Here is a 27,381-nt window from a genome sequence, read left to right as displayed (position 1 = left end):
ATGGTTCTGGCCCCAGGAAAGCAGATGGGCCCCCAGTCTGCGCACTGTATCTGGATACACATGTTCCAGTAGGGGAGGCATAAAAAGGATTCGTAACCATCGCATGGAGATTTCTTTCCCTTGTTCCTCAGAAAAATAGCCCCATAAACCACTGGGGGAAACGCCTGTATCTGTATCTGTACATGGAATGTTTCTCCACCTCCTCTAACCAACGCCGTGTGAGCCTCCGACTTGTCTGAGACCAGCGCTTCTTCCTAATGTTCCTTTTTCTCATAGTAACCCTATAGGGCATCACTTTCCCTGCTGATACAGTAGAAGAGTTGGGTTCCCTGCTGATACAGTAGAAGAGTTGGGTTCCCTGCTGATACAGTAGAAGAGTTGGGTTCCCTGCTGATACAGTAGAAGAGTTGGGTTCCCTGCTGATACAGTAGAAGAGTTGGGTTCCCTGAGACATCAGACCTTAGTTCCTATCAGTTCCATCTAATTGCTAGCTGTCTCCTCCTTAGCACTCTCCTCTCCGAGCCTCTCGTGATGTCAGCGCACCCATTGGAGGAGGAAGAGGAGGAAAGGCATCCTTTGCCCAAACAAGGCTTGTGCTTCCTGAGTGTGAGAGTGCGAGAGTGCGAGAGTGCGAGAGTGCGAGAGAGACAGCAGTTGCACTCCCCCTCCCTCCTGCAGCAGATCAATGAGAGGGAAGCGGAGAGAGAGCAGCTCACACAGAATGCTCTGCAGCCTGCAGCGCTACTAACAGCCCCCATTGTCTCCCCAGCATCACACCTGGTGCCGGATTCCAGGGAAGGGCACCCACCCAAGGGCACCTTTCTACCCCCCACCCACCTCCTCCATTTAATACACGGGCATCTACTTCCTGGGCAGGTCGGATGTGTTCCCAAACCCCCTCTCCAACCGAGGATGGGCACAGCCGTCTCCAAGAGGAAAGCGCTGAGAAATGACCCCATCTCCAATGTAGCGGCCAAAGTTCGGTGAGTGAGCTGGGGGGGGGCACTGGGGTATGGGGGGTGGCACTGCCAGGCAGCCAGAAGATGCCAAGTTAGATATTATTGGGGCAATAAATATTATCCTGTTGCCCCAGTTATATCTGTGGGTGCCCCTATCTCCTTTCAGTGCCCCTGTCTGCTTTGGGTGCCCCTGTTATATCTGTGGGTGCCCCTGTCTGTTGTTGGTGCCCCTGTCTGCTGTGGGTGCCCCTGTCTGTTGTGGGTGCCACTGTCTGTTGTGGGTTCTCCTGTCTGCTGTGGGTGCCCCTGTTATATCTGTGGGTGCCCCTGTTTTCTGTGGGTGCCCATGTCTGTTGTGGGTTCTCCTGTCTGCTGTGGGTGCCCCTGTTATATCTGTGGGTGCCCCTGTTTGCTGTGGGTGCCCCTGTCTGTTTTGGGTTCTCCTGTCTTCTGTGGGTGCCCCTGTTATATCTGTGGGTGCCCCTGTTTGCTGTGGGTGCCCCTGTCTGTTGTGGGTTCTCCTGTCTGCTGTGGGTGCCCCTGTTATATCTGTGGGTGCCCCTGTCTGTTGTTGGTGCCCCTGTCTGCTGTGGGTGCCCCTGTCTGTTGTTGGTGCCCCTGTCTGCTGTGGGTGCCCTTGTGATATCTGTGGGTGCCCCTGTCTGCTGTGGGTGCCCCTGTCTACTGTGGGTGCCCCTGTCTGTTGTGGGTGCCCCTGTCTGCTGTGGGTGCCCCTGTCTGCTGTGGGTGCCCTTGTTATATCTGTGGGTGCCCTTGTTATATCTGTGGGTGCCCCTGTCTGCTGTGGGTGCCCCAGTTGTATCTGTGGGTGCCCCAGTTGTATCTGTGGGTGCCCCTGTCTGCTGTTGGTGCTCCAGTTGTATCTGTGGGTGCCCTTGTTATATCTGTGGGTGCCCCAGTTGTATCTGTGGGTGCCCCAGTTGTATCTGTGGGTGCCCCAGTTGTATCTGTGGGTGCCCCAGTTGTATCTGTGGGTGCCCCAGTTGTATCTGTGGGTGCCCCAGTTGTATCTGTGGGTGCCCCAGTTGTATCTGTGGGTGCCCCAGTTGTATCTGTGGGTGCTCCTGTCTACTGTAGAATCCGGATAAAGTCGTTGTCTGCTCCCTATCATCCCCGGCTCTATCTGCCCCCCCCCCCACCAACTGGGCACCGGCAGGTACCAACCTAACATCTGCCACAGCCAAGGGCATCTGTACCCTCCATAGCTGAGCCTTTACTTTATTTCAATGGATCAGTACCAGTACCAGCCATAAGTGGTTGGCAGGGTCCATCTGGTACCGTAGAATAATGTTGCCATGGGGGGCACGCTTTCCTCTAGCAGTGATACGTTTCATACATTATATGTGTATATAGCTGGAGTGTCAGCTCTGTGGGTCAGGGACCTGCTGGCCTTTATTAGAAATGTATAGTACTTCCACTTGTTATTATTGCCCCCCCGCTGCCAATCCTGCCCCCCATGGGTTGGTTATACCCCTAAGTGGCAGCCGAGTCCTTAATAACAACCTTGATGCCAGTCTGCCCCGGGCACAGCCCCTGCCCCAGAGGGACCTGAGAGGGAACACGGTGCAGCCTCATTATTGCAGGGTAATTGCACGGTGCCAACATATAATAAATCTACCCCCCTGGGGGCACGGAGCCGAGCGAAGAGCAAACATCTCGGGCACCTACAGAACAAGGCTGTGTTGCCCCCTTACTGTGCCCCCTTACTGTACCCCCTTACTGTGCCCCCTTACTGTACCCCCTTACTGTGCCCCCCTACTGTGCCCCCTTACTGTGCCCCCTTACTGTGCTCCCTTACTGTACCCCCTTACTGTACCCCCTTACCGTACCCCCTTCCTGTGCCCCCTTACTGTACCCCCTTACTGTGCCCCCTTACTGTGCCACCTTACTGTACCCCCTTACTGTGCCCCCTTACCGTGCCCCCTTACTGTGCTCCCTTACTGTACCCCCTTACTGTACCCCCTTACCGTACCCCCTTCCTGTGCCCCCTTACTGTACCCCCTTACTGTGGCCCCTTACTGTACCCCCTTACTGTGCCCCCTTACTGTACCCCCTTACTGTGCCCCCTTACTGTGCCCTCTTACCATACCCCCCTTACCAATGCCCCCTTACTGTACCCCCTTACTGTGCCCCCTTACTGTACCCCCTTACTGTGCCCCCTTACTGTGCCCTCTTACCATACCCCCTTACCATGCCCCCTTACTGTACCCCCTTACTGTGCCCCCTTACTGTACCCCCTTACTGTGCCCCCTTACTGTACCCCCTTACTGTGCCCCCTTACTGTGCCCTTACCCCCTTACCGCACCCCCTTACAGTGCCCCTTACTGTGCCCCTTAATGTACCCCTTACTGTACCCCCTTACTGTTGCCCCCCTTACCATACCCCCGCTTACCGCACCCCCTTACAGTGCCCCCTTACAGTGCCCCCTTACTGTGCCCCCTTACTGTACCCCCTTACTGTGGCCCCCTTACTGTACCCCGCTTACCGCACCCCCTTACTGTACCCCCTTACTGTGCCCCCTTACTGTACCCCCCTTACCGCACGCCCTTACTGTACCCCTTACTGTGCCCCCTTACTGTGCCCCCTTACCGCACCCCCTTACTGTGCCCCCTTACTGTGGCCCCCTTACTGTGGCCCCTTACTGTACCCCTTACTGTGCCCCCTTACTGTGCCCCCTTACCGCCCCCTTACTGTACCCCCTTATGTGCCCCCTTACTGTGCCCCCTTACCGCACCCCTTACTGTACCCCCTTACTGTGCCCCCTTACTGTGCCCCCTACTGTACCCCCTTACTGTGCCCCCTTACCGCACCCCCTTACTGTACCCCCTTACTGTGCCCCCTTACTGTGCCCCCTTACCGCACCCCCTTTACTGTACCCCCTTACTGTGCCCCCTTACTGTGCCCCCTTACTGTGCCCCCTTACTGTGCCCCCTTACTGTACCCCCTTACTGTGCCCTTTTTAACCAGAGATTTCTGGGAATAATATAAAATGCTGAAGGGGCTGCTGGGAATTGTGGGGCCGGTCCGGGTGTAAATAATATCAGTATAATGTGTAAGTGCCAGTAATAGGTGCAGCCCCCTCTGGGGGCCTGGGGGTCCGGCCGGGGGGAACTGTTGCCAAGGTTACAGGGCGAGACCCCGGGGGCACGTGCCTGGGCGGTGTCCGGTCCTGCCAGGGGAACATTATTATTATTAACATTTATTTATAAAGCGCCAACATACCCCGCAGCGCTGTACAATGGTTCTTATAGGATAATAATAACAGGACCCAGCGGGTACTGATACCCCCCACACATGGAATCACCCCCTTCCCTTGCCAGCTGGGGTAATAGGGGCAAATTGTATCGCGACCCCCGGGGTCGATTAACCCAGAAGGTCGTCGGTTCGAGACGTTTATGACATTTAAAGCGACGGCGTCTCCGTTACATCTGCCCTCGCCAATGCTGCGTAGAGGCAACGAGGTGCCCCAAAAATGCCCCCGGAGGCAGTAAATTCAGGACTAGTGCCGAGGGGCAGATCATGGCGGGTCATTAAACGGCGCCAAAAACTGAACTAATGGGATTGGGCCCCGACTGTATCCGGCACTAAAGGCAAAGCTAAACCGCTAAATAAGCCTGCGGAGGGGCGGCCTGTGGCACAATACGGGCATTAATGGGCAATGAGATGGGCAGTGGCACCTTTATACCCAATGTCAAGGTCGTTCAGCCAAGGTCACAGCTTGGGGTTCCCACAACAGGGGGTCTCACTGATGTGGGGTGCGGGGGGCCCATGTTGTGCCCATTATCACTATATAATACGGCCCTGGGCACCCATGTGGCACCGTGCGGGGGAACAATGCCCGGCTGTGGGGGAAGAACTGAAATGTGGGAGCTCAATGCCTTGTCCCAAGAGCTTGCACTCACATAGATACACTCACATTCCCAGGCACTCACACTCACATTCCCAGGCACTCACACTCACATTCCCAGGCACTCACACTCACATAGATGCACTCACACTCACATTCCCAGGCACTCACACTCACATAGATGCACTCACACTCACATTCCCAGGCACTCACACTAACATTCCCAGGCACTCACACTCACATTCCCAGGCACTCACATTCCCAGGCACTCACATTCCCAGGCACTCACACTCACATTCCCAGGCACTCACATTCCCAGGCACTCACTCACATTCCCAGGCACTCACATTCCCAGGCACTCACACTCACATTCCCAGGCACTCCACACTCACATTCCCAGGCCACTCACATTCCCAGGCACTCACACTCACATTCCCAGGCACTCACATTCCCAGGCACTCACACTCACATTCCCAGGCACTCACACTCACATTCCCAGGCACTCACATAGATGGACTCACACTCATTTTCCCAGTCCCCCCTTATATGCACTCAAGCAACCCCATAAATCCTTATACCCACCCATTGGGGGCCCAAGTCTATGGTCCCACTGCCGCCCCCGGTTTTCTCTCCCACGTACCAATGTTCCCTTCTGAGAAAGCACAAAGCCTGGGAGCGGGGCAGTGCCAAGAGGCAGATTGTGCCAGTCCGGCCTTGGCACGGCTTCCTATCACTCAGCGGGCACCCTGCCCAAACCTGCCCAAGCCCAGGCTGGCTCCGTGCCACCCACTAAATTATCCTGCGTGGGAGAGTTTATTGTGAGGCACCGAGGTCTGTTCCCCAAACTGGCACTTAATCTACCACTACTTCTAATATCCTTATCACTCATGATAGGGGGTACAATATCCCCTATAAACATCCATATACCAGGAAAGGGGTAGAAGTTGGTTTTAAAACCAGCCCGGCTACCAGTCTCTCTATCTTAAATGCTTATCACTATGGGGGGAAACAGCTGGGGCTGCTGGGAAATGTAGTACAAGGCAAAAGCTTCTATAGGGAGCAGACTGGGAGGAGGGCAGGGAAGGGTTAACACACTGGCTTTGCACTTTTGCTTTTATTTTAGGGAATAGAGCGCCATCTAGCGGTGATTGAGTATAAGCGCCCCCGAACCAATCAGGAACAGATTTCCTGCTGCTGGGGGGCTGCTCATTGGGGCATTCATTTGTATCTGTAATTAATATGTATAAAGGGGAAGTAAACACTCAGTAGAACAGACTTATTATGGGGTACCCCTGGAACTATAGCGGGGTGACTGTTACCCCAATGTTTCTATATATCTGTAACCTTGTTATGGGCTAAGGGGGCCCAGCCTGAAGGCCAGTTAGGGGGGGATTTGGGGTGAGTGCTTATTTGTGCCCTGGGTACCCCTGGAACTATAGCGGGGTCACTGTTACCCCAATGTTTCTATATATCTGTAACCTTGTTATGGGCTAAGGGGGCCCAGCCTGAAGGCCAGTTAGGGGGGATTTGGGGTGCTTATTTGTGCCCTGGGTACCCCTGGAACTATAGCGGGGTGACTGTTACCCCAATGTTTCTATATATCTGTAACCTTGTTATGGGCTAAGGGGGCCCAGCCTGAAGGCCAGTTAGGGGGGGATTTGGGGTGAGTGCTTATTTGTGCCCTGGGTACCCCTGGAACTATAGCGGGGTGACTGTTACCCCAATGTTTCTATATATCTGTAACCTTGTTATGGGCTAAGGGGGCCCAGCCTGAAGGCCAGTTAGGGGGGGATTTGGGGTGAGTGCTTGTGCCCTGGGTACCCCTGGAACTATAGCGGGGTGACTGTTACCCCAATGTTTCTATATATCTGTAACCTTGTTATGGGCTAAGGGGGCCCAGCCTGAAGGCCAGTTAGGGGGGGATTTGGGGTGAGTGCTTATTTGTACCCTGGGTACCCCTGGAACTATAGCGGGGTGACTGTTACCCCAATGTTTCTATATATCTGTAACCTTGTTATGGGCTAAGGGGGCCCAGCCTGAAGGCCAGTTAGGGGGGGATTTGGGGTGAGTGCTTATTTGTGCCCTGGGTACCCCTGGAACTATAGCGGGGTGACTGTTACCCCAATGTTTCTATATATCTGTAACCTTGTTATGGGCTAAGGGGGCCCCAGCCTGAAGGCCAGTTAGGGGGGGATTTGGGGTGAGTGCTTGTGCCCTGGGTACCCCTGGAACTATAGCAGGGTGACTGTTACCCCAATGTTTCTATATATCTGTAACCTTGTTATGGGCTAAGGGGGCCCAGCCTGAAGGCCAGTTAGGGGGGGATTTGGGGTGAGTGCTTATTTGTGCCCTGGGTACCCCTGGAACTATAGCAGGGTGACTGTTACCCCCCAATGTTTCTATATATCTGTAACCTTGTTATGGGCTAAGGGGGCCCAGCCTGAAGGCCAGTTAGGGGGGGATTTGGGGTGAGTGCTTATTTGTGCCCGGGGTACCCCTGGAACTATAGCGGGGTGACTGTTACCCCAATGTTTCTATATATCTGTAACCTTGTTATGGGCTAAGGGGGCCCAGCCTGAAGGCCAGTTAGGGGGGGATTTGGGGTGAGTGCTTATTTGTGCCCTGGGTACCCCTGGAACTATAGTGGGGTGACTGTTACCCCAATGTTTCTATATATCTGTAACCTTGTTATGGGCTAAGGGGGCCCAGCCTGAAGGCCAGTTAGGGGGGGATTTGGGGTGAGTGGGTATTTGTGCCCTGGGTACCCCTGGACCTATAGCGGGGTGACTGTTACCCCAATGTTTCTATATATCTGTAACCTTGTTATGGGCTAAGGGGGCCCAGCCTGAAGGCCAGTTAGGGGGGGATTTGGGGTGAGTGCTTGTGCCCTGGGTACCCCTGGAACTATAGCGGGGTGACTGTTACCCCATTGTTTCTATATATCTGTAACCTTGTTATGGGCTAAGGGGGCCCAGCCTGAAGGCCAGTTAGGGGGGATTTGGGGTGAGTGCTTATTTGTGCCCTGGGTACCCCTGGAACTATAGTGGGGTGACTGTTACCCCAATGTTTCTATATATCTGTAACCTTGTTATGGGCTAAGGGGGCCCAGCCTGAAGGCCAGTTAGGGGGGGATTTGGGGTGAGTGCTTATTTGTGCCTGGGTACCCCTGGAACTATAGTGGGGTGACTGTTACCCCAATGTTTCTATATATCTGTAACCTTGTTATGGGCTAAGGGGGCCCAGCCTGAAGGCCAGTTAGGGGGGATTTGGGGTGAGTGCTTATTTGTGCCCTGGGTACCCCTGGAACTATAGCAGGGTGACTGTTACCCCAATGTTTCTATATATCTGTAACCTTGTTATGGGCTAAGGGGGCCCAGCCTGAAGGCCAGTTAGGGGGGGATTTGGGGTGAGTGCTTATTTGTGCCCGGGGTACCCCTGGAACTATAGCGGGGTGACTGTTACCCCAATGTTTCTATATATCTGTAACCTTGTTATGGGCTAAGGGGGCCCAGCCTGAAGGCCAGTTAGGGGGGGATTTGGGGTGCTTATTTGTGCCCTGGGTACCCCTGGAACTATAGTGGGGTGACTGTTACCCCAATGTTTCTATATATCTGTAACCTTGTTATGGGCTAAGGGGGCCCAGCCTGAAGGCCAGTTAGGGGGGGATTTGGGGTGAGTGGGTATTTGTGCCCTGGGTACCCCTGGACCTATAGCGGGGTGACTGTTACCCCAATGTTTCTATATATCTGTAACCTTGTTATGGGCTAAGGGGGCCCAGCCTGAAGGCCAGTTAGGGGGGGATTTGGGGTGAGTGCTTGTGCCCTGGGTACCCCTGGAACTATAGCGGGGTGACTGTTACCCCATTGTTTCTATATATCTGTAACCTTGTTATGGGCTAAGGGGGCCCAGCCTGAAGGCCAGTTAGGGGGGGATTTGGGGTGAGTGCTTATTTGTGCCCTGGGTACCCCTGGAACTATAGTGGGGTGACTGTTACCCCAATGTTTCTATATATCTGTAACCTTGTTATGGGCTAAGGGGGCCCAGCCTGAAGGCCAGTTAGGGGGGGATTTGGGGTGAGTGCTTATTTGTGCCCTGGGTACCCCTGGAACTATAGCAGGGTGACTGTTACCCCAATGTTTCTATATATCTGTAACCTTGTTATGGGCTAAGGGGGCCCAGCCTGAAGGCCAGTTAGGGGGGGGGGGGAAGGGGCTGGAAATCAAAGAGAAAAACTGGCAGCAACTTAATATCCGAGACTTATCCTTTCATTATCCTGTGTACAGACATCACTAGGCCGCCCTGTTTATATAGTAGTCTGCGCCTTTATTCCCTTTTTAATAATGTTTTAGGCACAGATGGTTTTCAGCAAATCCAATCCAGATAATGTACATATTAAAATAGAACAAATACCCTCTTTGTAAGCAGCTTTTCTCCTTCATTTATTTCCCAGGAAACAGTGAGAATTGAATACTTGTGTGCCCAGAACATTCCCTCTCTGTATATTTGTATTTATACATATGGGTAGGGGGTGCCATAGTGTTTCCCTCAGACAGTACAGTATGGGGGTACAGCTTATTGTGTGCCCAGAACATTCCCTCTCTGTATATTTGTATTTATACATATGGGTAGGGGGTGCCATAGTGTTTCCCTTAGACAGTACAGTATGGGGGTACAGCTTATTGTGTGCCCAGAACATTCCCTCTCTGTATATTTGTATTTATACATATGGGTAGGGGGTGCCATAGTGTTTCCCTTAGACAGTACAGTATGGGGGGTACAGCTTATTGTGTGCCCAGAACATTCCTTCTCTGTATATTTGTATTTATACATATGGGTAGGGGGTGCCATAGTGTTTCCCTTAGACAGTACAGTATGGGGGTACAGCTTATTGTGTGCCCAGAACATTCCTTCTCTGTATATTTGTATTTATACATATGGGTAGGGGGTGCCATAGTGTTTCCCTTAGACAGTACAGTATGGGGGTACAGCTTATTGTGTGCCCAGAACATTCCTTCTCTGTATATTTGTATTTATACATATGGGTAGGGGGTGCCATAGTGTTTCCCTTAGACAGTACAGTATGGGGGTACAGCTTATTGTGTGCCCAGAACATTCCCTCTCTGTATATTTGTATTTATACATATGGGTAGGAGGTGCCATAGTGTTTCCCTTAGACAGTACAGTATGGGGGTACAGCTTATTGTGTGCCCAGAACATTCCCTCTCTGTATATTTGTATTTATACATATGGGTAGGGGGTGCCATAGTGTTTCCCTTAGACAGTACAGTATGGGGGTACAGCTTATTGTGTGCCCAGAACATTCCTTCTCTGTATAACGCTCATTTCTCTCTCCCTATTTTCTCTCCGTGGGGGACGGAACCAACAGAGCGGCTCGGGCTTTCGGGGAGTATCTCTCGCAGAACCACCCAGACAGCAGGAACGGATCAGGTGAGCCAATCACAGAATTTACAAAAAATGTGAAATTGCAGTTGGGACGTTGTACTTCCCCTTTAACACCTGGTGCCAAGGTCTCAGACGGGTGTAAGATACATTAGAGCAGATGGCAGGTTCCTATATAAAGGCACTGTATGTGGGGGGCACTGGGGGCCGCTGGTTATTAAGGGTAATTACTCTGAACTGTTTCCTTCATTATCTGCCGCCCAGCGGGGCCCATCCCACAATCCCGCCGCCTTCGCTGATTGAAACGAGTAATTAGGTCCCGAAAAACCGTTATTTGCGTCTGGGCCCGACCCCAACGCGCAACTCACAATGGCAGCTTTGTGCTCCCAGAATGCAAATGGGCGCAGTTCTGCCGAGCGCGGCCCAGAATGGGGCCCCAAAGTGCCATTAAATAGATATTGGCGCCGGGAAGGTTTAGTGCCAATCAGCATTCTCCTACAGGAACCTTATATACCCCGGTCATATGGGGGGGGGGGGTTGTTAAGCCTGAGCTCTTTAGGTAGATAGGGGAAGGGACAGACTAGATGGGACAGACATAAGGCAGTACTGGGGGGGGGGGGGGGTGTTGTTAAGCCTGAGCTCTTTAGGTAGATAGGGGAAGGGACAGATTAGATGGGACAGACATAAGGCAGTACTGGGGGGGTGTTGTTAAGCCTGAGCTCTTTAGGTAGATAGGGGAAGGGACAGACTAGATGGGACAGATTAGATGGGACAGACATAAAGCAGTACTGGGGGGGTGTTGTTAAGCCTGAGCTCTTTAGGTAGATAGGGGAAGGGACAGACTAGGGGGGAATAAGCCAATAAAATGGCCCCATGTTCCCAACACATTGAGAGCTCGTTACAAGTAATTAATTAGCCAAACAAATGTATCTGACCGCACTCAGCACAGACTGAATTCCAGCTGATTGGCTGGTTTTTAAACGTTTGCCCCATTGATCGCTGCCTCACAGCCAATCACATCCCTTTATCTGAAGCACTGATTCCTATTGGAGCGTTGGTTGGCAGTGATGTCAGAAGCCAACCCTAATTAACAATTAACTCCGCCCCTTTGCTATAAATACCCCTACACGTGCTGAGACTGCTCCCATTGCCCCAAGCTGCTTGGAAAGCCCAGTTATGTAGTGGTTACCAGTTGGGCGAGATGCCCAGGCTACCTAATTAGATGCCCAGGCTACCCAATGAGATGCCCAGGCTACCCAATAAGATGCCCAGGCTACCCAATGAGATGCCCAGGCTACCCAATGAGATGGCCAGGCTACCCAATTAGATGTCCAGGCTACCCAATGAGATGCCCAGAGCCGGTGGGGGTATTTATTGTGCCCCATCTCTGTGCCTAGATCACCTCCTTGTCCAAGAGGATTCCCCGGAGATGCTCCCGGCCTCCCAACACAAGCGGCGCCTCTCCTCCCTCTCCGACAGCAAACTGGATCGGAGTTTCTCTGAAGAACGTGGGGAGAAGTTGCCCGGCGAGGGGTCCAAGCCTTTGGTCTACACCATCTCCGGGGAGAGGCCAATGCTCTCCGACCACGAGAGTGACAGCATGGAGCTGGTGGTGATGAAGGACGGACGCGAGGAGCGGCACCACCATTCCCACCATCATCATCATCACCATCATCCCTTGCAGAGCTCGGGCAGTGCCCATAACATCACCCGGCCGTGTAAGAGCTGGTCAGGCAGCAGGCAGAACTCTAAGGAATGCCCCACTTGTACCCGGCTCACCGTGCCCACCCAACACTCCTTTGATCTGGAGCAGCACCAGGCCAGCGAGTCCGGTTGGCGCAGGAAGAAACTCGAGCGAATGTACAGCATTGACCGAGTGTCCGGTGAGTTTGCCACCATATCCCATAAGCCTACTGGCGGAATCCTTGTGCCCGTTAGGTGGGGGGTATACTTTATCTTAGATTGTGATTCTACCCCCAACCTTACTCTTTGTCTTTGATCCACAGATGATGTCCCCGTCAAGACTTGGTTTCCCAAGGAGAACCTCTTCACCTTTCAGACGGCCACCACAACTATGCAAGCGTGAGTACCACCAGCACTGGGCGCCCCTATTGGAAGAACATTCTAAGGCTTCAGGTCTGGGGGTGGGGGGGAGGAAATCCCAGGCTGACATTGACTTTAGTGGGCAGCTGTGAAGACCAGGAGTCAGCCTTGGGTGATAGAACCTCATTGTGGCCTCCTTAAACCTAGTTAGAAGCTGGAGAGGAGCCCAGAATGCCCCTGGCATCTCCCATACACCTGGGTCTTGCCCAGTGAGCTGACACAAGCACTTAGAGCAGATGAAGGCCCATTGAGTCTGACAGAATCAGGCCCAGATCCGAAGGCCCATTGACTTTAGTGGTTCTTGACAGCTGTGAAGGCCAGGAGTCAGCCTTGGGTGATAGAACCTCACTGTGGCCTCCTAAAACCCTCTGTAGAAGCTGGAAAGTATCCCAGAATGCCCCTGGCATCTCCCATACACCTGGGTCTCGCCCAGTGAGCTGACACAAGCATTTAGAGCAGACGAAGGCCCATTGAGCCTGACAGAATCAGGTCCGGGTTCCCTCGGCGCTTCCCCCACTCACGCGGAAACAATGTTCTCCAACATGGCTCCCGGGGGAATTGCCACGGTAACTGGGTCACGGTAGAACATGCAGTTGGGGCTCAATAGAGGGTTCTGACCCAGTTGGATTGTGGCGGGGGGGGGATACATATCATTGCCCTTTAGTTTATATGGTACATAATTACCCCCCGGGAGGGTATAATGGGTAGAATGTACCCCAATAGCTTTATCAGGATACTGACTTTGCCTTTTTGTCTCTCCTTCCAATTCTTGCCGTTCAGTATCTCGTAAGTACCCCCTGCAACCCCCCCGTAACCCCCCACAACCCCCCGTAACCCCGAAACCACCCGCAACCCCCCGCAACCCTTCCGCTCATGTGCATGTACTGGTCACTTAGTCGCATGTTTATTCACATTGTGTCTGCACTTTTTCTACCCCAGCAGGGGCAATTATTCTACCCCTCGTGCTAATGACAGGGTTGCCAGAAACTCCCATGAAATCTGTCTGTAGAATAACAAGGTTGGGGGTGACTCTCCTGCCCCCCACTGTCACTGTCAGCAGATTGTAAGCTCTTAACTCTGTGTGTGATACAGTATTATATATATATATATATATCCAATGGGAAACTGCATGGCTGCTCTGTACTCTCCCTGCAACTGTCTCACAGACTGACAGGGGGTGAAACCCCCCCCTATATTGTACTCACCCCCCACTGTTACACCCTGCCCTATGGAGAATAATGCACATAAATGAGTTACATTAGTATCACTCATGTATTATAAGGGATAATGTACCCCCTACTGTAAATGATAAGGATATTAGCAGTCACTGAGGGGTTCTGTGCCCATATAAAGGCACAAGGCTGCAGGCTGAGTTATACAGGGAACTCTGAGTATCACTCATGTATTATAAGGGATAATGTACCCCCTACTATAAATGATAAGGATATTAGCAGTCACTGAGGGGTTCTGTGCCCCCCATATAAAGGCACAAGGCTGCAGGCTGAGTTATACAGGGAACTCTGAGTATCACTCATGTATTATAAGGGATAATGTACCCCCTACTGTAAATGATAAGGATATTAGCAGTCACTGAGGGGTTCTGTGCCCCCCATATAAAGGCACAAGGCTGCAGGCTGAGTTTTACAGGGAACTCTGAGTATCACTCATGTATTATAAGGGATAATGTACCCCCTACTGTAAATGATAAGGATATTAGCAGTCACTGAGGGGTTCTGTGCCCCCCATATAAAGGCACAAGGCTGCAGGCTGAGTTATACAGGGAACTCTGAGTATCACTCATGTATTATAAGGGATAATGTACCCCCTACTGTAAATGATAAGGATATTAGCAGTCACTGAGGGGTTCTGTGCCCCCCATATAAAGGCACAAGGCTGCAGGCTGAGTTATACAGGGAACTCTGAGTATCACTCATGTATTATAAGGATATTTGGTTTGTGGGATTACTTTGCCCCTGGCTATATTAGAGTTGCCCCATAGGAGGGCAAATAAGGGGTATGAATTCCCAGCCCTGGGGTGTTGGTCTGGCTGTGCTTCCGACTCCATCGTGTCTCCATCTGCGTCAGTGTTTGCGCTCAGTAAGTCTGTTGCCATTGGTACCGATGTTTAGCCCCGCCCCCTGGTTAATGACACAAAACGGTTTCTCAGGGCCTTCCGTGGGTATGCGGAGAGGAAAAGACGGAAGCGAGAGAATGATTCGGCAGCAGTTATACAGAGGTAGGGGCTCCCCCATACAGGGCTCCCCCATACAGAGCCCCCCCATACAGGGCTCACCCATACAGGGCCCCCCCATACAGAGCCCCCCCATACAGGGCTCCCCCATACAGAGCCCCCCCATACAGAGCCCCCCCATACAGGGCTCCCCCATACAGAGCTCCCCCATAGTAGCTGGGTGTTGGGCCCTTCAGTAGCTGGGTGGTGGGTCCATTAGTAGCTGGGTGGTGGGTCCATTAGTAGTTGGGTGGTGGGTCCATTAGTAGTTGGGTGGTGGGTCCATTAGTAGTTGGGTGGTGGGTCCTTCAGTAGCTGGGTGGTGGGTCCATTAGTAGTTGGGTGGTGGGTCCTTCAGTAGCTGGGTGGTGGGTCCATTAGTAGTTGGGTGGTGGGTCCATTAGTAGTTGGGTGGTGGGTCCATTAGTAGTTGGGTGGTGGGTCCTTCAGTAGCTGGGTGGTGGGTCCATTAGTAGTTGGGTGGTGGGTCCATTAGTAGCTGGGTGGTGGGTCCATTAGTAGCTGGGTGGTGGGTCCTTCAGTAGTTGGGTGGTGGGTCCATTAGTAGCTGGGTGGTGGGTCCTTCAGTAGCTGGGTGGTGGGTCCATTAGTAGCTGGGTGGTGGGTCCTTCAGTAGCTGGGTGGTGGGTCCATTAGTAGCTGGGTGGTGGGTCCTTCAGTAGCTGGGTGGTGGGTCCATTAGTAGCTGGGTGGTGGGTCCAGTGGGCTCTGAGCAAACTTATTACTTGTAAGTGACGCAAATTATGGGCCATCGGCCGGCAGTGGGGGGATTCGCGGGGGATTGGGGGGCAGCCAGACCAAACAAAGGGCCAAACCCCGTGTCCCCCCGTCCATCTCAATGTCCAATGTTTCCCCCTCTATTCTGCATCTCTACAATTTCCTTATAACCCCCCCGACTCTGAGCCCCATTTGTTCTTCTGCCCTCAGACATTTCCGCAAACATCTACGAATGGTCGGCAGCCGGAGGGTGAAGGCGCAAAGTAAGGATTTGGGGTTCATATTCTGCATGAATTCTATGGGGGGTACAGATTGGAAATTATATGATTAATAACCCCCCCCCCGTATCTCTGTATTCCAGCCTTTGCTGACCGCAGGGAGAGGAGCTTCAGCCGGTCCTGGAGTGACCCCACCCCGGTCAAGATTGACTCCATCCACGACTCTCGAGAAAGTAAGTCGAGACTGCTTGGGGCTGGGGGGCGCTCTAGGGGGCAATATAGGCAGAATGTCTCCTACCCGAAGTTTCGGGGGGCCCTACAAGGGTTTTACTGTTTGGGACGAATAAGGGGCGTCAAGATGCCATGATGTTGACTTGTAGCACCCCTATCCCCGAGCCGAATGGACTGACCCATATAAAGGGCAAGCTAACATTTATATTTTGTTTTCTCACCCCCAGGCCATGAGTTGCAGGATTCCTGCACTGCTCTCAACGAGGAATGCGACTTCAACTGGGAGGCAGAGAAGGAGATGGAAATCCAGTCGTGCGAGGGGGACGATTTTATCCCCCCAAAGATAATGGTAAGAGAATTGTGTGACCCTGTCCTTCTATTGGATCCTGCAGCCAATGGGATCGGTTGGATCCAGTCTGGGATCTGCTGTCTGATCCGGTGTCTCCTTCTGTCTTTTCAGCTGATTTCATCCAAAGTCCCCAAAGCCGAGTACATTCCCACCATCATCCGGAGAGACGACTCCTCCATCATCCCTATTCTCTATGTAAGCACTGCCCCCTCCGTTTCTAACCAATAGGGAAAGCCCACATTCTTTCTTGTGATGTCATAAGTCTCAAATGATTCCCCGCCCACTCATCCTACATCATGGTGATGTCACGGAACCCTCTAACCTTCCTTCTCTCATTGGCTTCACAGGATCACGAACACGCCACCTTCGAAGACATTCTGGGTGAGTTGTTTGTGGGCGTGGTTATAATTGGCTAGCCCCGCCTTAACTGGGGAGGGGCCAAGCAATAAGCTAAATAATCAGAAATGCACAAGAAATAGAAAATAAGGACCAATTGCAAATAGTCTCAGGATGTTATTGGCTGCAATGGATTCCATGCTGAAGACCTTTAAGACTTGTCTCGTGTCTTGCAGAGGAAATCGAGAAGAAACTCAATATATATCGCAAAGGCTGCAAGATCTGGGAGATGCTGATATTTTGCCAGGTGGGTGCCATGTTGTGCTGCAGGGTTATTGTAAAGGTCCAGATCGATCAAAGCCTTAGCTTGGCAATGCAAACTGCAACTCTCTGTACTTCCTGCTCCTGGGCTGCTCTCTTTCCCATGGTCAGGCAGGAACCTCCCCCTGGGTAAGTGAATCCAATCTCCCCCCAGTACTTACCCAGGTACAGAGCTCTGATTCTCTGTACTTCCTGCTCCTGGGCTGCTCTCTTTCCCATGGTCAGGCCGGAACCTCCCCCTGGGTAAGTGAATCCAATCTCCCCCCAGTACTTACCCAGGTACAGAGCTCTGATTCTCTGTACTTCCTGCTCCTGGGCTGCTCTCTTTCCCATGGTCAGACAGGAACCCCCCCTGGGTAAGTGAATCCAATCTCCCCCCAGTACTTACCCAGGTACAGAGCTCTGATTCTCTGTACTTCCTGCTCCTGGGCTGCTCTCTTTCCCATGGTCAGGCAGGAACCTCCCCCTGGGTAAGTGAATCCAATCTCCCCCCAGTACTTACCCAGGTACAGAGCTCTGATTCTCTGTACTTCCTGCTCCTGGGCTGCTCTCTTTCCCATGGTCAGGCAGGAACCTCCCCCTGGGTAAGTGAATCCAATCTCCCCCCAGTACTTACCCAGGTACAGAGCTCTGATTCTCTGTACTTCCTGCTCCTGGGCTGCTCTCTTTCCCATGGTCAGGCAGGAACCCCCCACCTGGGTAAGTGAATCCAATCTCCCCCCAGTACTTACCCAGGTACAGAGCTCTGATTCTCTGTACTTCCTGCTCCTGGGCTGCTCTCTTTCCCATGGTCAGACAGGAACCCCCCCTGGGTAAGTGAATCCAATCTCCCCCCAGTACTTACCCAGGTACAGAGCTCTGATTCTCTGTACTTCCTGCTCCTGGGCTGCTCTCTTTCCCATGGTCAGGCAGGAACCCCCCCCTGGGTAAGTGAATCCAATCTCCCCCCAGTACTTACCCAGGTACAGAGCTCTGATTCTCTGTACTTCCTGCTCCTGGGCTGCTCTCTTTCCCATGGTCAGGCAGGAACCTCCCCCTGGGTAAGTGAATCCAATCTCCCCCCAGTACTTACCCAGGTACAGAGCTCTGATTCTCTGTACTTCCTGCTCCTGGGCTGCTCTCTTTCCCATGGTCAGGCAGGAACCTCCCCCTGGGTAAGTGAATCCAATCTCCCCCCAGTACTTACCCAGGTACAGAGCTCTGATTCTCTGTACTTCCTGCTCCTGGGCTGCTCTCTTTCCCATGGTCAGGCAGGAACCCCCCACCTGGGTAAGTGAATCCAATCTCCCCCCAGTACTTACCCAGGTACAGAGCTCTGATTCTCTGTACTTCCTGCTCCTGGGCTGCTCTCTTTCCCATGGTCAGGCAGGAACCTCCCCCTGGGTAAGTGAATCCAATCTCCCCCCAGTACTTACCCAGGTACAGAGCTCTGATTCTCTGTACTTCCTGCTCCTGGGCTGCTCTCTTTCCCATGGTCAGGCAGGAACCTCCCCCTGGGTAAGTGAATCCAATCTCCCCCCAGTACTTACCCAGGTACAGAGCTCTGATTCTCTGTACTTCCTGCTCCTGGGCTGCATGAAATGCACCGGGGACTATCTGACCGCCTCTCTTCTGCCCCCACAGGGTGGCCCAGGGTATCTGTACCTACTGAAGAACAAAGTTGCTACATTTGCCAAAGTGGAGAAAGAAGAAGATCTCATCCTGTAAGTCCCAGTCTTTACCAAAGAACCAATCCCCAATGACTTAGGGTTGGTTGCTTCATTGTCAATCTCTTGGGTCCAATCACAGGTTCTGGAAGCGTCTGGGTCGGTTGATGAGTAAAGTGAATCCAGAAGCCAACGTCATTAACATCATGGGCTGCTACGTGCTTGGGAACCCCAACGGGGAAAAGGTGAGGGAATTGCCCACGCCTACAAAGAAGATATAAAGCCTTATTTTCTGCTCAGTATCCATGTTGCCTTGACCTTAGAGACGCAAATCCTTCTTAATTAGCTCGTTACCATGGAGGCTTAATGACACACAAGCATAAATAATTGGCTAATTCCCTTCTATTAGCTGGGAAACCAGATGCCTGAGGTTCCTATAGCCCCCTTGCTTGATGTGTAGCCCATCCCACCGAGCAGATACCCATGGCCACGCCCATATTATTTCTTCAACGTTGGACAACGTGTGAGAAGATTAAATTGTAAACCTTTGGTTGTCCCCAAGCTTCTTCTCAACAAATACTTCTCTTTTCAGCTCTTCCAGAACCTGAAGAACCTTATGAGCCCCCATCGGATGGAATTTAAGTCTCCACTTGAGCTTTCGGCACAAGGTACGAGGTAGTCAAGCTCTTATGGCAACCTGGACCTTGGTCAAAGGTCTGGAATCATAGAGTTTGGGGTCATTTTTGGGCGGGGTGAGGTTATCCTCCCTAGAGGTTCTATTAGATATCAGTTGGGTTGTCCATACGTGCCAGTATTCAACCATTAATCATATGTGGATGGGGCTAATTAAAACTCTCTAGTGGTTCTCAACCCTCCTAATGCCGCGACCCCTTAATACAGTTCCTCATGTTGTGGTGACCCCCAACCATAGAGGAGCGGTGTCTTGGTTCCTAAGACCATCAGAAATATGTGTCTTCCGATGGTCTTAGATGTCCCCTGTGAATGGGTCGTTCGACCCCCAAAGGGGTCCCGACCCACAGGTTGAGAATCGCTGCCCTAGAAGTATGACCATCGCTAAGCTTAGCTGATCATCAAAAGGACTTTGAGATGCCCTTGCCTAACTTAGGTATATCTTCTTCTCTTTGGCCTCCTTATTATATCTCTAACCATAGAGAAGCAGTGTCTCGGTTCCTAAGACCATCGGAAATATGTGTTTTCCGATGGTCTTAGGTGACCCCTGTGAAAGGGTCATTGGACCCCCAAAGGGCTCCCGACCCACAGGTTGAGAACCGCTGTTCTAGAATCTATGACCATCGCTAAGCTTAGCTGATCATCAAAAGGACTTCGAGATGCCCTTGCCCAACTTAAGTACATCTTCTTCTCTTTGGCCTCCTTACTATATCTCTAATTCTACACTGGGGTCCAGTCTTTAGATACCTCAGAAAAGGTAACTCGTCCTCATCAATAGTCAATGGGCCAACCTTTATCGTAGATGCCCCTGAGCCAACTGGTCTTGGGGGATGTAGGTCACCTTAGTAGGGACTTAGTAAGCTATACACACTGTAGGAAAGGGATAACTGGAAAGCATAGAGGCATATCAGAGTAGAGTAAAAAAATAAGTTCCACCATGATTGAAAACCAACTCTACTTTTACCCCCCCGCCCCCCCCTTCTCCATTCTCCCCCACTCCATCTTCCAGGAAAGCAACTGATCGAGAGATACTTTGATTTCCGGATGTACCGTCTATGGAAGACCCGTCAGCACTCCAAGTTGTTGGACTATGATGATATTTTATGAGCCGAAGAAGACGACCCTTCAAAAAAAAAGGGGGCAAAGTATCTGGATTAGGCCACCTCTTGGGGGTAACTCTTTTGCTGTTTACCGGTGGCGAGATGAGCCCATTTGGATCTTCAGGAACGAAGAACCAACGTATCGGCTCAGGAGCGATGGAGGCGAATGAAGAAGACGTTCTCTATGGTTGGCCAGTTGGGTCAAGTCGCTTGAAGGCTTGCCGAGCCAGAAGACAAGCGTCGAGGGTCAGGAATGAGAAGCCTTCACACCACTGAGCTTCACCAATTCAGGGCAAATATGTAAAAAAAAATAAAAAAAGGATCTATATTTCGGGGTCCAAGACTTTCAAGCTCAGGTTTTCTTAGGACAATAACACTGCAACGTCTTGCACTACCACGTGAGGAGCCTTCAAAGAACATCACTCAACTCTTTTTACATTTGTAGCAAAACCAGGGGGATCCTTTGATCTCCACTTGGATGAAGTTGATGATGATGATGATGATGATGATGAAGAATTATCAGCCATGGCGCCATTTTTGTTCTTCTCAGCCATTGATGAGTGAAAGCCAATCACTGCAGTGCAATCTTACTGGGTGGAAGTATTATCTATATATATATATAGCGATATTAACAGTATCTACACGTATATATCTATATCTTACCGAGGGGGTAGCTTTCTTGTGAGGTCCACTTAGGGCATAAGTGCAATTTTTTGTTCTTTTCAAGGTACAAATAGCGCTAATAAATTGTTAGACTCTTAGTGGGGGGGTCCGCGTGGGACGCAGTCGTTGGACATCTTCACCAGCAACCCCAACCTGGACTCATTGATGGTGGTACCTGTACATACGTCCAACGTCCCATGGTCCTCTGCTTGGTCAAGTAGTAGCCTAGAACTTCTCATCGCAATATCATAGATGCTGCTTCGTAGTCATCGATAGGACGTCTATATGTAATCAGTAACCGATATCTAATATATATTTATTTCTATATACACGGAGACCGGCCTCCATAAAGGCGTGCCATATGTTATTTTACCTTAGACCAGAGCTCAGGTTTGATAGGTCGTTATAATTATCGATAAATTAGACGTTTCCACCCTCCGACCGGTGCTGTCTCCCTTCTAATTAAGGTTTTATTTTTTGCTAAGGCAGCCAGGTCAAACTCCTCCCCCTTCTTTCATATTGTGTGTGGATTCGCCGGTGATGTAGAAGACGCCGTTGCCCGATATCGGAGCGGTCGGGCTTTGTAGGGCTCCATCATCTCATTGTCGGGTTTATTTCATGGTCAAAGAGGTTTGGCCGAGTCAACAGGACCGAGGGCCACGGTCGTAGTTTGTTTCAGTCCAGTTCTTATGACTTGGGCTAATTTATCTAGAACTTCTCCTTTAGCTTTAGGTTCCTCCAGAAGCCTCCGTTGAGGGTCTCCAAGGTGGATTGAGGGTCATCCGCACAAAATGGGTCACGTGACTTCATTAACATGGAACTGGTGCCTTGATAAATACCACTCGTATCATTGTTCATGGTTCCCATCTTCGACCCAACGGGGTCCATAAGAAAAGCCAATGGGGGGCGTCGTACTTAACCTCAACCCCCCAATCACCAGCCGTTGTGTCAACAGATTAGCTTTAAACACATATTTATGGCATTTTGTCTCCAGAAAACAAGGGGCAGATTCATCAAATTCAAAAAAAAAAACCCACAATCTACGATTTATCAAATATCAGAGTTTACCGCAGAAAAAAACACTTTTGGGCTTATTTATCAATTTTCCAAGTTTGTAAATTGGAGTGTTTTTTTTTCTAATTCGAAAAACTCGAATGCCGGCTTATTTATTAATACGGTAAATTAATTCGAATAAAAATACTTGAATTCCTCGAATTGAAAATACGGCTTTGCCGAGGGCAACTTGGAGGCTTGTACATTCAAGTTTTTGTTTTTTTTTGGCCTTAATAAATACCAGACATTCAAGTTTTTGGGGGGGTTTTTGGCCTTAATAAATACCAGACATTCAAGTTTTTGGGGGGTTTTTTTTGCCTTAATAAATACGAGACATTCACGTTTTTGGGGGGGGGTTGGCCTTAATAAATACCAGACATTCAAGTTTTTGGGTTTTTATTTTTTCCTTAATAAATACCAGACATTCAAGTTTTTTGGGGGGTTTTTTTTTGGCCTTAATAAATACCAGACAGTCAAGTTTTTGTTTTTTTTGGCCTTAATAAATATCAGACATTCAAGTTTTTGGGGTTTTTTTTGGCCTTAATAAATACCAGACATTCAAGTTTTTGGGGGTTTTTTTGGCCTTAATAAATACCAGACATTCAAGTTTTTGGGTTTTTTTTTGGCCTTAATAAATACCAGACATTCAAGTTTTTGGGTTTTTATTTTTTCCTTAATAAATACCAGACATTCAAGTTTTTGGGGGGGGGGGGGGTTTTGGCCTTAATAAATACCAGACAGTCAAGTTTTTGTTTTTTTTGGCCTTAATAAATACCAGACAGTCAAGTTTTTGTTTTTTTTGGCCTTAATAAATATCAGACATTCAAGTTTTTGGTTTTTTTTTTTGGCCTTAATAAATACCAGACATTCAAGTTTTTTGGGGGGGGGGTTTTGGCCTTAATAAATACCAGACATTCAAGTTTTTGGGGTTTTTTTTGGCCTTAATAAATACCAGACATTCAAGTTTTTGGGTTTTTTTTGGCCTTAATAAATACCAGACATTCAAGTTTTGGGGTTTTTTTTGGCCTTAATAAATACCAGACATTAAAGTTTTTGAACTTTAGAGCAAAAACTCAAATTTCAAAAATTTCAAAAAAATTGCGAACATTGATAAATTACCCCTGAATATGAATTTCTTTGGCAACAACCAGAATTACATAAAAACATTAGTGATGAGCAAATCTGTCCCGTTTCGCTTCGCCATAAATTTCGCGAAACGGCGAAAAATTTGCGAAACACATTTGTCGCAGATTTTTTTTTTGTCGTCTGCGTCTATTTTTTCGCCCGCACTTTTTTGACGTGACCGCACCCAATTTTGCCGCGCAGCAAAAAAAAAAATTCTGCGCGACTAATTTTTCCGCGAGAATGTTCACGGAAATTTCGCAAAACAATTTGCCAATGGCGAAATATGGAAATTCGCTGCGAATCCATGCCTGGCAAAAAAATTCTTTATTTATTTATATACCCAATTTAATTATCTATTTGTTTATATACCCGATGTTTGGGTAAAAGCAAAAAAATTAGCCCCCAAAAATTAATTAAACCGCGGTTTCAAAAACTTCTAAAACCACTAAAATGAAAATGTTGGTAAATAGGAAATTGAAAAAAAAAAAATCATGGCAAGAAAACCCCAAACCCTCCAATCTTAATTTTATTCCAACTCAAATTTGGAATTTCTGTGATTTATCAATCAAAAAATAAAAATAAATTCCAAATTCCATTTCAAATGAAATAATCGAATTTCTATGTAAATCCAAGGGAGGTGGAGTTTTCGGAATTCCAAAATTCTTGATATTTTATATTTGAGGTTTTTTTTGTTTGTTTTTTAAAAATGTTGGAATTTATAAAAATGGACGAAACGAGGAACTTTTTGAGATTTTTTCACAAATTGACGTGATTCGGTTTTTATGTAAATACGGTAGTGAACGAAATGAATAAGGACGTGGGGTCCCTGCCTGGACCTTGTGGTTCTTATCTCCTTGGTGGAGCACCTTCATGCCCCCACACCACAACCCTATGGACCTCGTCAAAGGGTCAGTAGACCACACCCCTTCCTCCAGGTTTTTTATTGGGGAGTCACACAATGTTTGGGGTCACCCAGTCCTGGGGAAGGAATGGTCATGGGTGGGGTCTACTCATTGGTGGTGCATCTCTACATCTTAAAGAGATAAATGACCACGCCCCAACTCCGTACTCTACATGCTTTATTGGGAAGTCACGCAATATTTTGGGTCTCCCAACCCTGAGGAAGGAATTGTTGGGCAGGGTCCAATGGGTCCAATGGGTCCAATGGGTCCAATGGGTCCAATGGGTCCAATGGGTCCAATGGGTCCAATGGGTCCAATGGGTCCAATGGGTCCAATGGGTCCAATGGGTCCAATGGGTCCAATGGGTCCAATGGGTCCAATGGGTCCAATGGGTCCAATGGGTCCAATGGGTCCAATGGGTCCAATGGGTCCAATGGGTCCAATGGGTCCAATGGGTCCAATGGGTCCAATGGGGTAGGGCCATCAAGAGAAACCATGTAAGGGTCTTCATTGGAGAGATTTTCTGTGGATTTCTGTATTAGTTAGGAATATTCTAAAATGGCAGAATTTAATATGTATCAATATCGCGGGTGTCAACGCCCAATAGGCTTCCAGAACTTGTTGGTTGTTTAACCACCAGGAACGTGTATGTAAATATGTTTGTTAATAGGTATGTGAACATGCTAGTAAGAGAAATGTATGGGTAGAAGAAATGTACATACGTGATTTCATTGTATGAGTTGGGCCACGTCGTATTTACTAACAATCGCGAGATGTACGACTGTTACAAAAGAGGAAAACAAGACGTACAATACTCCGTGCCGACCAATCAGAGCACAAATAAAACTATTAAAACCCCTGCCTATTTGGACTGCAAAGGTGTAGAAGCTTGACGTTCTAGGTTTATCAAAAAAAGTTGTGACATCTAGAACGTCAACTTTAAAAAGGCTCATTTAGTCACTGGCCAATGTGTGACGCCCCAGTGCTGGGGGTATATCTAACTAGTAACATCAACAATGGAAATGGCCACAATCTATCCTGCCCATATTGCTAGAAATGGCGCCCCCCTGTGGGGCAAATTTATTCAAATTCAAGTTTTTGCATTTGTGAATTTGACCATTTTCAAAGTCGATGGGGACCGCCCCTTGTAAGTGTTTTTGGGCGGGTTCACTTCCTGGTGTTAGTGGGGCTTTGCTAGCATTGGGGGTGTGGCCACCCTACTGTAGCTCCACCCGTTGCTTTAGCCGCAGGATTTCCCTGCGATTTTCTTACTTTTCCAAAGTGCAAATTAGTCATGTGACTCTCGGGTGGCAGTTTGGGGGCAAATCTTGTCGCTGTCATTTCTTAATAAAACTTATTGATTTATTTGTTGTTGTTCCGGATGTTTTTATTGATCCGTAACCCATGTGATGCATGTGATACAATGAGCTATTGTGGGAATTATACCCCTCCTAATGCCCCCCCCCCCCGAGTGGTGGATACAAAGACAATTGGGGTGACTGATATGGATCTGTGGGGGGGCTAGGGCTGTGCCATTCAATTGAAAGTCAGTTTTGACCCAAATCCCCCTTCTGAAATGCGCCCCACTGCCCCCGGCATTATTAAATTGCCCCCGCTGTGTGCATCAGTGCTGCCACCCACAGGATTTGCAGGTAACATGTGGGCATTAGATGCCGCCCTATGAGACTCCGCCCACTGTTACAAATCAATGGGGGTAACATTGCCCTGGAGGTGGGGGCTGAAGTGCCAGTTAATTAACCCTTACTGGCAGGTCATTGAGACTCAGGGTAGAGCAAAATTCAGTGCAGGCTGCAGCACAATACTAACTGAACTGCTACTTGGTTATAAGGGTATAATGCAGGGAGTCGCAACCTGCAGGTTTTGCTGAACTACAACTCCCAGCATCCCACCTGAAACAGCAGCAGCAGCAAGCCCAAGTCATTGCCAGGGGGCAGTCTCTGACTCTCACATGTACCTGTTAGTGTCTGGGCCAGCAAAGCCTGCTGGGAAGTCTCTGCCATCATGTGACCTACTTGCTCCATCTGCAGGTTATAACACCTGCCTGGATTCTGGGATAGAGCGGCAGCCTCAAAGGGTTCTGGGATAGAGCGGCAGCCCCAAAGGGTTCTGGGATAGAGCGGCAGCCCCAAAGGGTTCTGGGATAGAGCGGCAGCCCCAAAGGATTCTGGGATAGAGCTTCTGGATAGAGCGTTCTGGGATAGAGCGGCAGCCCCAAAGGGTTCTGGATAGAGCGGCAGCCCAAAGGGTTCTGGGATAGAGCGAGCCCCAAAGCTGGATAGAGCGGCAGCCCAAAGGGTTCTGGGATAGAGCAAAAGGGTTCTGGATAGAGCCAGCCCCAAAGGTTCTGGGATAGAGCGGCAGCCCCAAAGGATTCTGGGAGCGGCAGCCCCAAAGGTTCTGGGATAGAGCGGCAGCCCCAAAGGGTTCTGATTCCGGCAGCCCCAAAGGATTCTGGGATAGAGCGGCAGCCCCAAAGGATTCTGGGATAGAGCGGCAGCCCAAAGGGTTCTGGGATAGAGCGACAGCCCCAAAGGGTTCTGGGATAGAGCGGCAGCCCCAAAGGATTCTGGGATAGAGCGGCAGCCCCAAAGGATTCTGGGATAGAGCGGCCCCAAAGGATTCTGGGATAGAGCGGCAGCCCCAAAGGGTTCTGGATAGAGCGGCAGCCCCAAAGGATTCTGGGATAGAGCGGCAGCCCCAAAGGTTCTGGGATAGAGCGGCAGCCCAAAGGGTTCTGGGATAGAGCGGCAGCCCCAAAGGATTCAGGGATAGAGCGGCAGCCCCAAAGGATTCTGGGATAGAGCGGCAGCCCCAAAGGATTCTGGGATAGAGCAGCTGCCCCAAAGGATTCTAGGATAGAACGGCAGCCTCAAAGGGTTCTGGGATAGAGCGGCAGCCCCAAAGGGTTCTGGGATAGAGCGGCAGCCCCAAAGGGTTCTGGGATAGAGCGGCAGCCCCAAAGGGTTCTGGGATAGAGCGGCAGCCCCAAAGGGTTCTGGGATAGAGCGGCAGCCCCAAAGGGTTCTGGGATAGAGCGGCAGCCCCAAAGGGTTCTGGGATAGAGGGGCAGCCTCAAATGATTCTGGGATAGAGCGGCAGCCCCAAAGGGTTCTGGGATAGAGCGGCAGCCCCAAAGAGTTCTGGGATAGAGCGGCAGCCCCAAAGGGTTCTGGGATAGAGCGGCAGCCCCAAAGGGTTCTGGGATAGAGCGGCAGCCCCAAAGGGTTCTGGGATAGAGCGGCAGCCCCAAAGGGTTCTGGGATAGAGCGGCAGCCGCAAAGGGTTCTGGGAAGAGTGGCAGCCCCAAAGGGTTCTGGGATAGAGCGGCAGCCCCAAAGGGTTCTGGGATAGAGCGGCAGCCCCAAAGGGCTCTGGGATAGAGCGACAGCCCCAAAGGATTCTGGGATAGAGCGGCAGCCTCAAAGGGT

At 50.3% G+C, this 27,381-nt stretch overlaps 1 protein-coding gene across 3 annotated transcripts; it reads left to right on the top strand.

Moving 5' to 3' along the window:
• Positions 1-626: 626 nt before the first annotated feature.
• nsmf (NMDA receptor synaptonuclear signaling and neuronal migration factor) lies at positions 627-21,875 on the top strand. 3 transcript variants are annotated; one of them, NM_001123437.1, is made up of 16 exons: positions 696-983; positions 10,214-10,275; positions 11,625-12,110; positions 12,234-12,309; positions 13,111-13,116; positions 14,498-14,566; positions 15,509-15,561; positions 15,660-15,749; positions 15,975-16,096; positions 16,208-16,291; positions 16,444-16,477; positions 16,669-16,739; positions 18,377-18,456; positions 18,542-18,644; positions 18,992-19,067; positions 20,099-20,500. In NM_001123437.1, exons 1-16 carry the CDS (start codon positions 913-915, stop codon positions 20,194-20,196), a joined length of 1,581 nt encoding a protein of 526 aa, NP_001116909.1. In that variant the 5' UTR covers positions 696-912; the 3' UTR covers positions 20,197-20,500. The 3 variants fall into 3 exon arrangements, with proteins under 3 accessions (XP_031746054.1, XP_031746055.1, NP_001116909.1); XM_031890194.1 differs by lacking the exon at positions 14,498-14,566 and having other exon boundaries at positions 627-983; positions 20,099-21,875; XM_031890195.1 differs by lacking the exons at positions 13,111-13,116; positions 14,498-14,566 and having other exon boundaries at positions 627-983; positions 20,099-21,875.
• The last annotated feature ends 5,506 nt before the right edge of the window (positions 21,876-27,381 follow it).

This window comes from Xenopus tropicalis, chromosome 8, assembly GCF_000004195.4.
Source record: "Xenopus tropicalis strain Nigerian chromosome 8, UCB_Xtro_10.0, whole genome shotgun sequence".
NCBI lineage: Eukaryota > Metazoa > Chordata > Amphibia > Anura > Pipidae > Xenopus > Xenopus tropicalis.
This window is presented reverse-complemented; position numbering and strand designations above follow the sequence as displayed.

Coding starts and splice junctions, on each gene's coding strand:
- nsmf (NM_001123437.1), top strand. CDS start 913: ATGGGCACAGCCGTCTCCAAGAGGAAAGCGCTGAGAAATGACCCCATC. Junction 16,740..18,376: donor AGATGCTGATATTTTGCCAG/GTGGGTGCCATG, acceptor CTGCCCCCACAG/GGTGGCCCAGGGTATCTGTA. Junction 19,068..20,098: donor ACTTGAGCTTTCGGCACAAG/GTACGAGGTAGT, acceptor TCCATCTTCCAG/GAAAGCAACTGATCGAGAGA.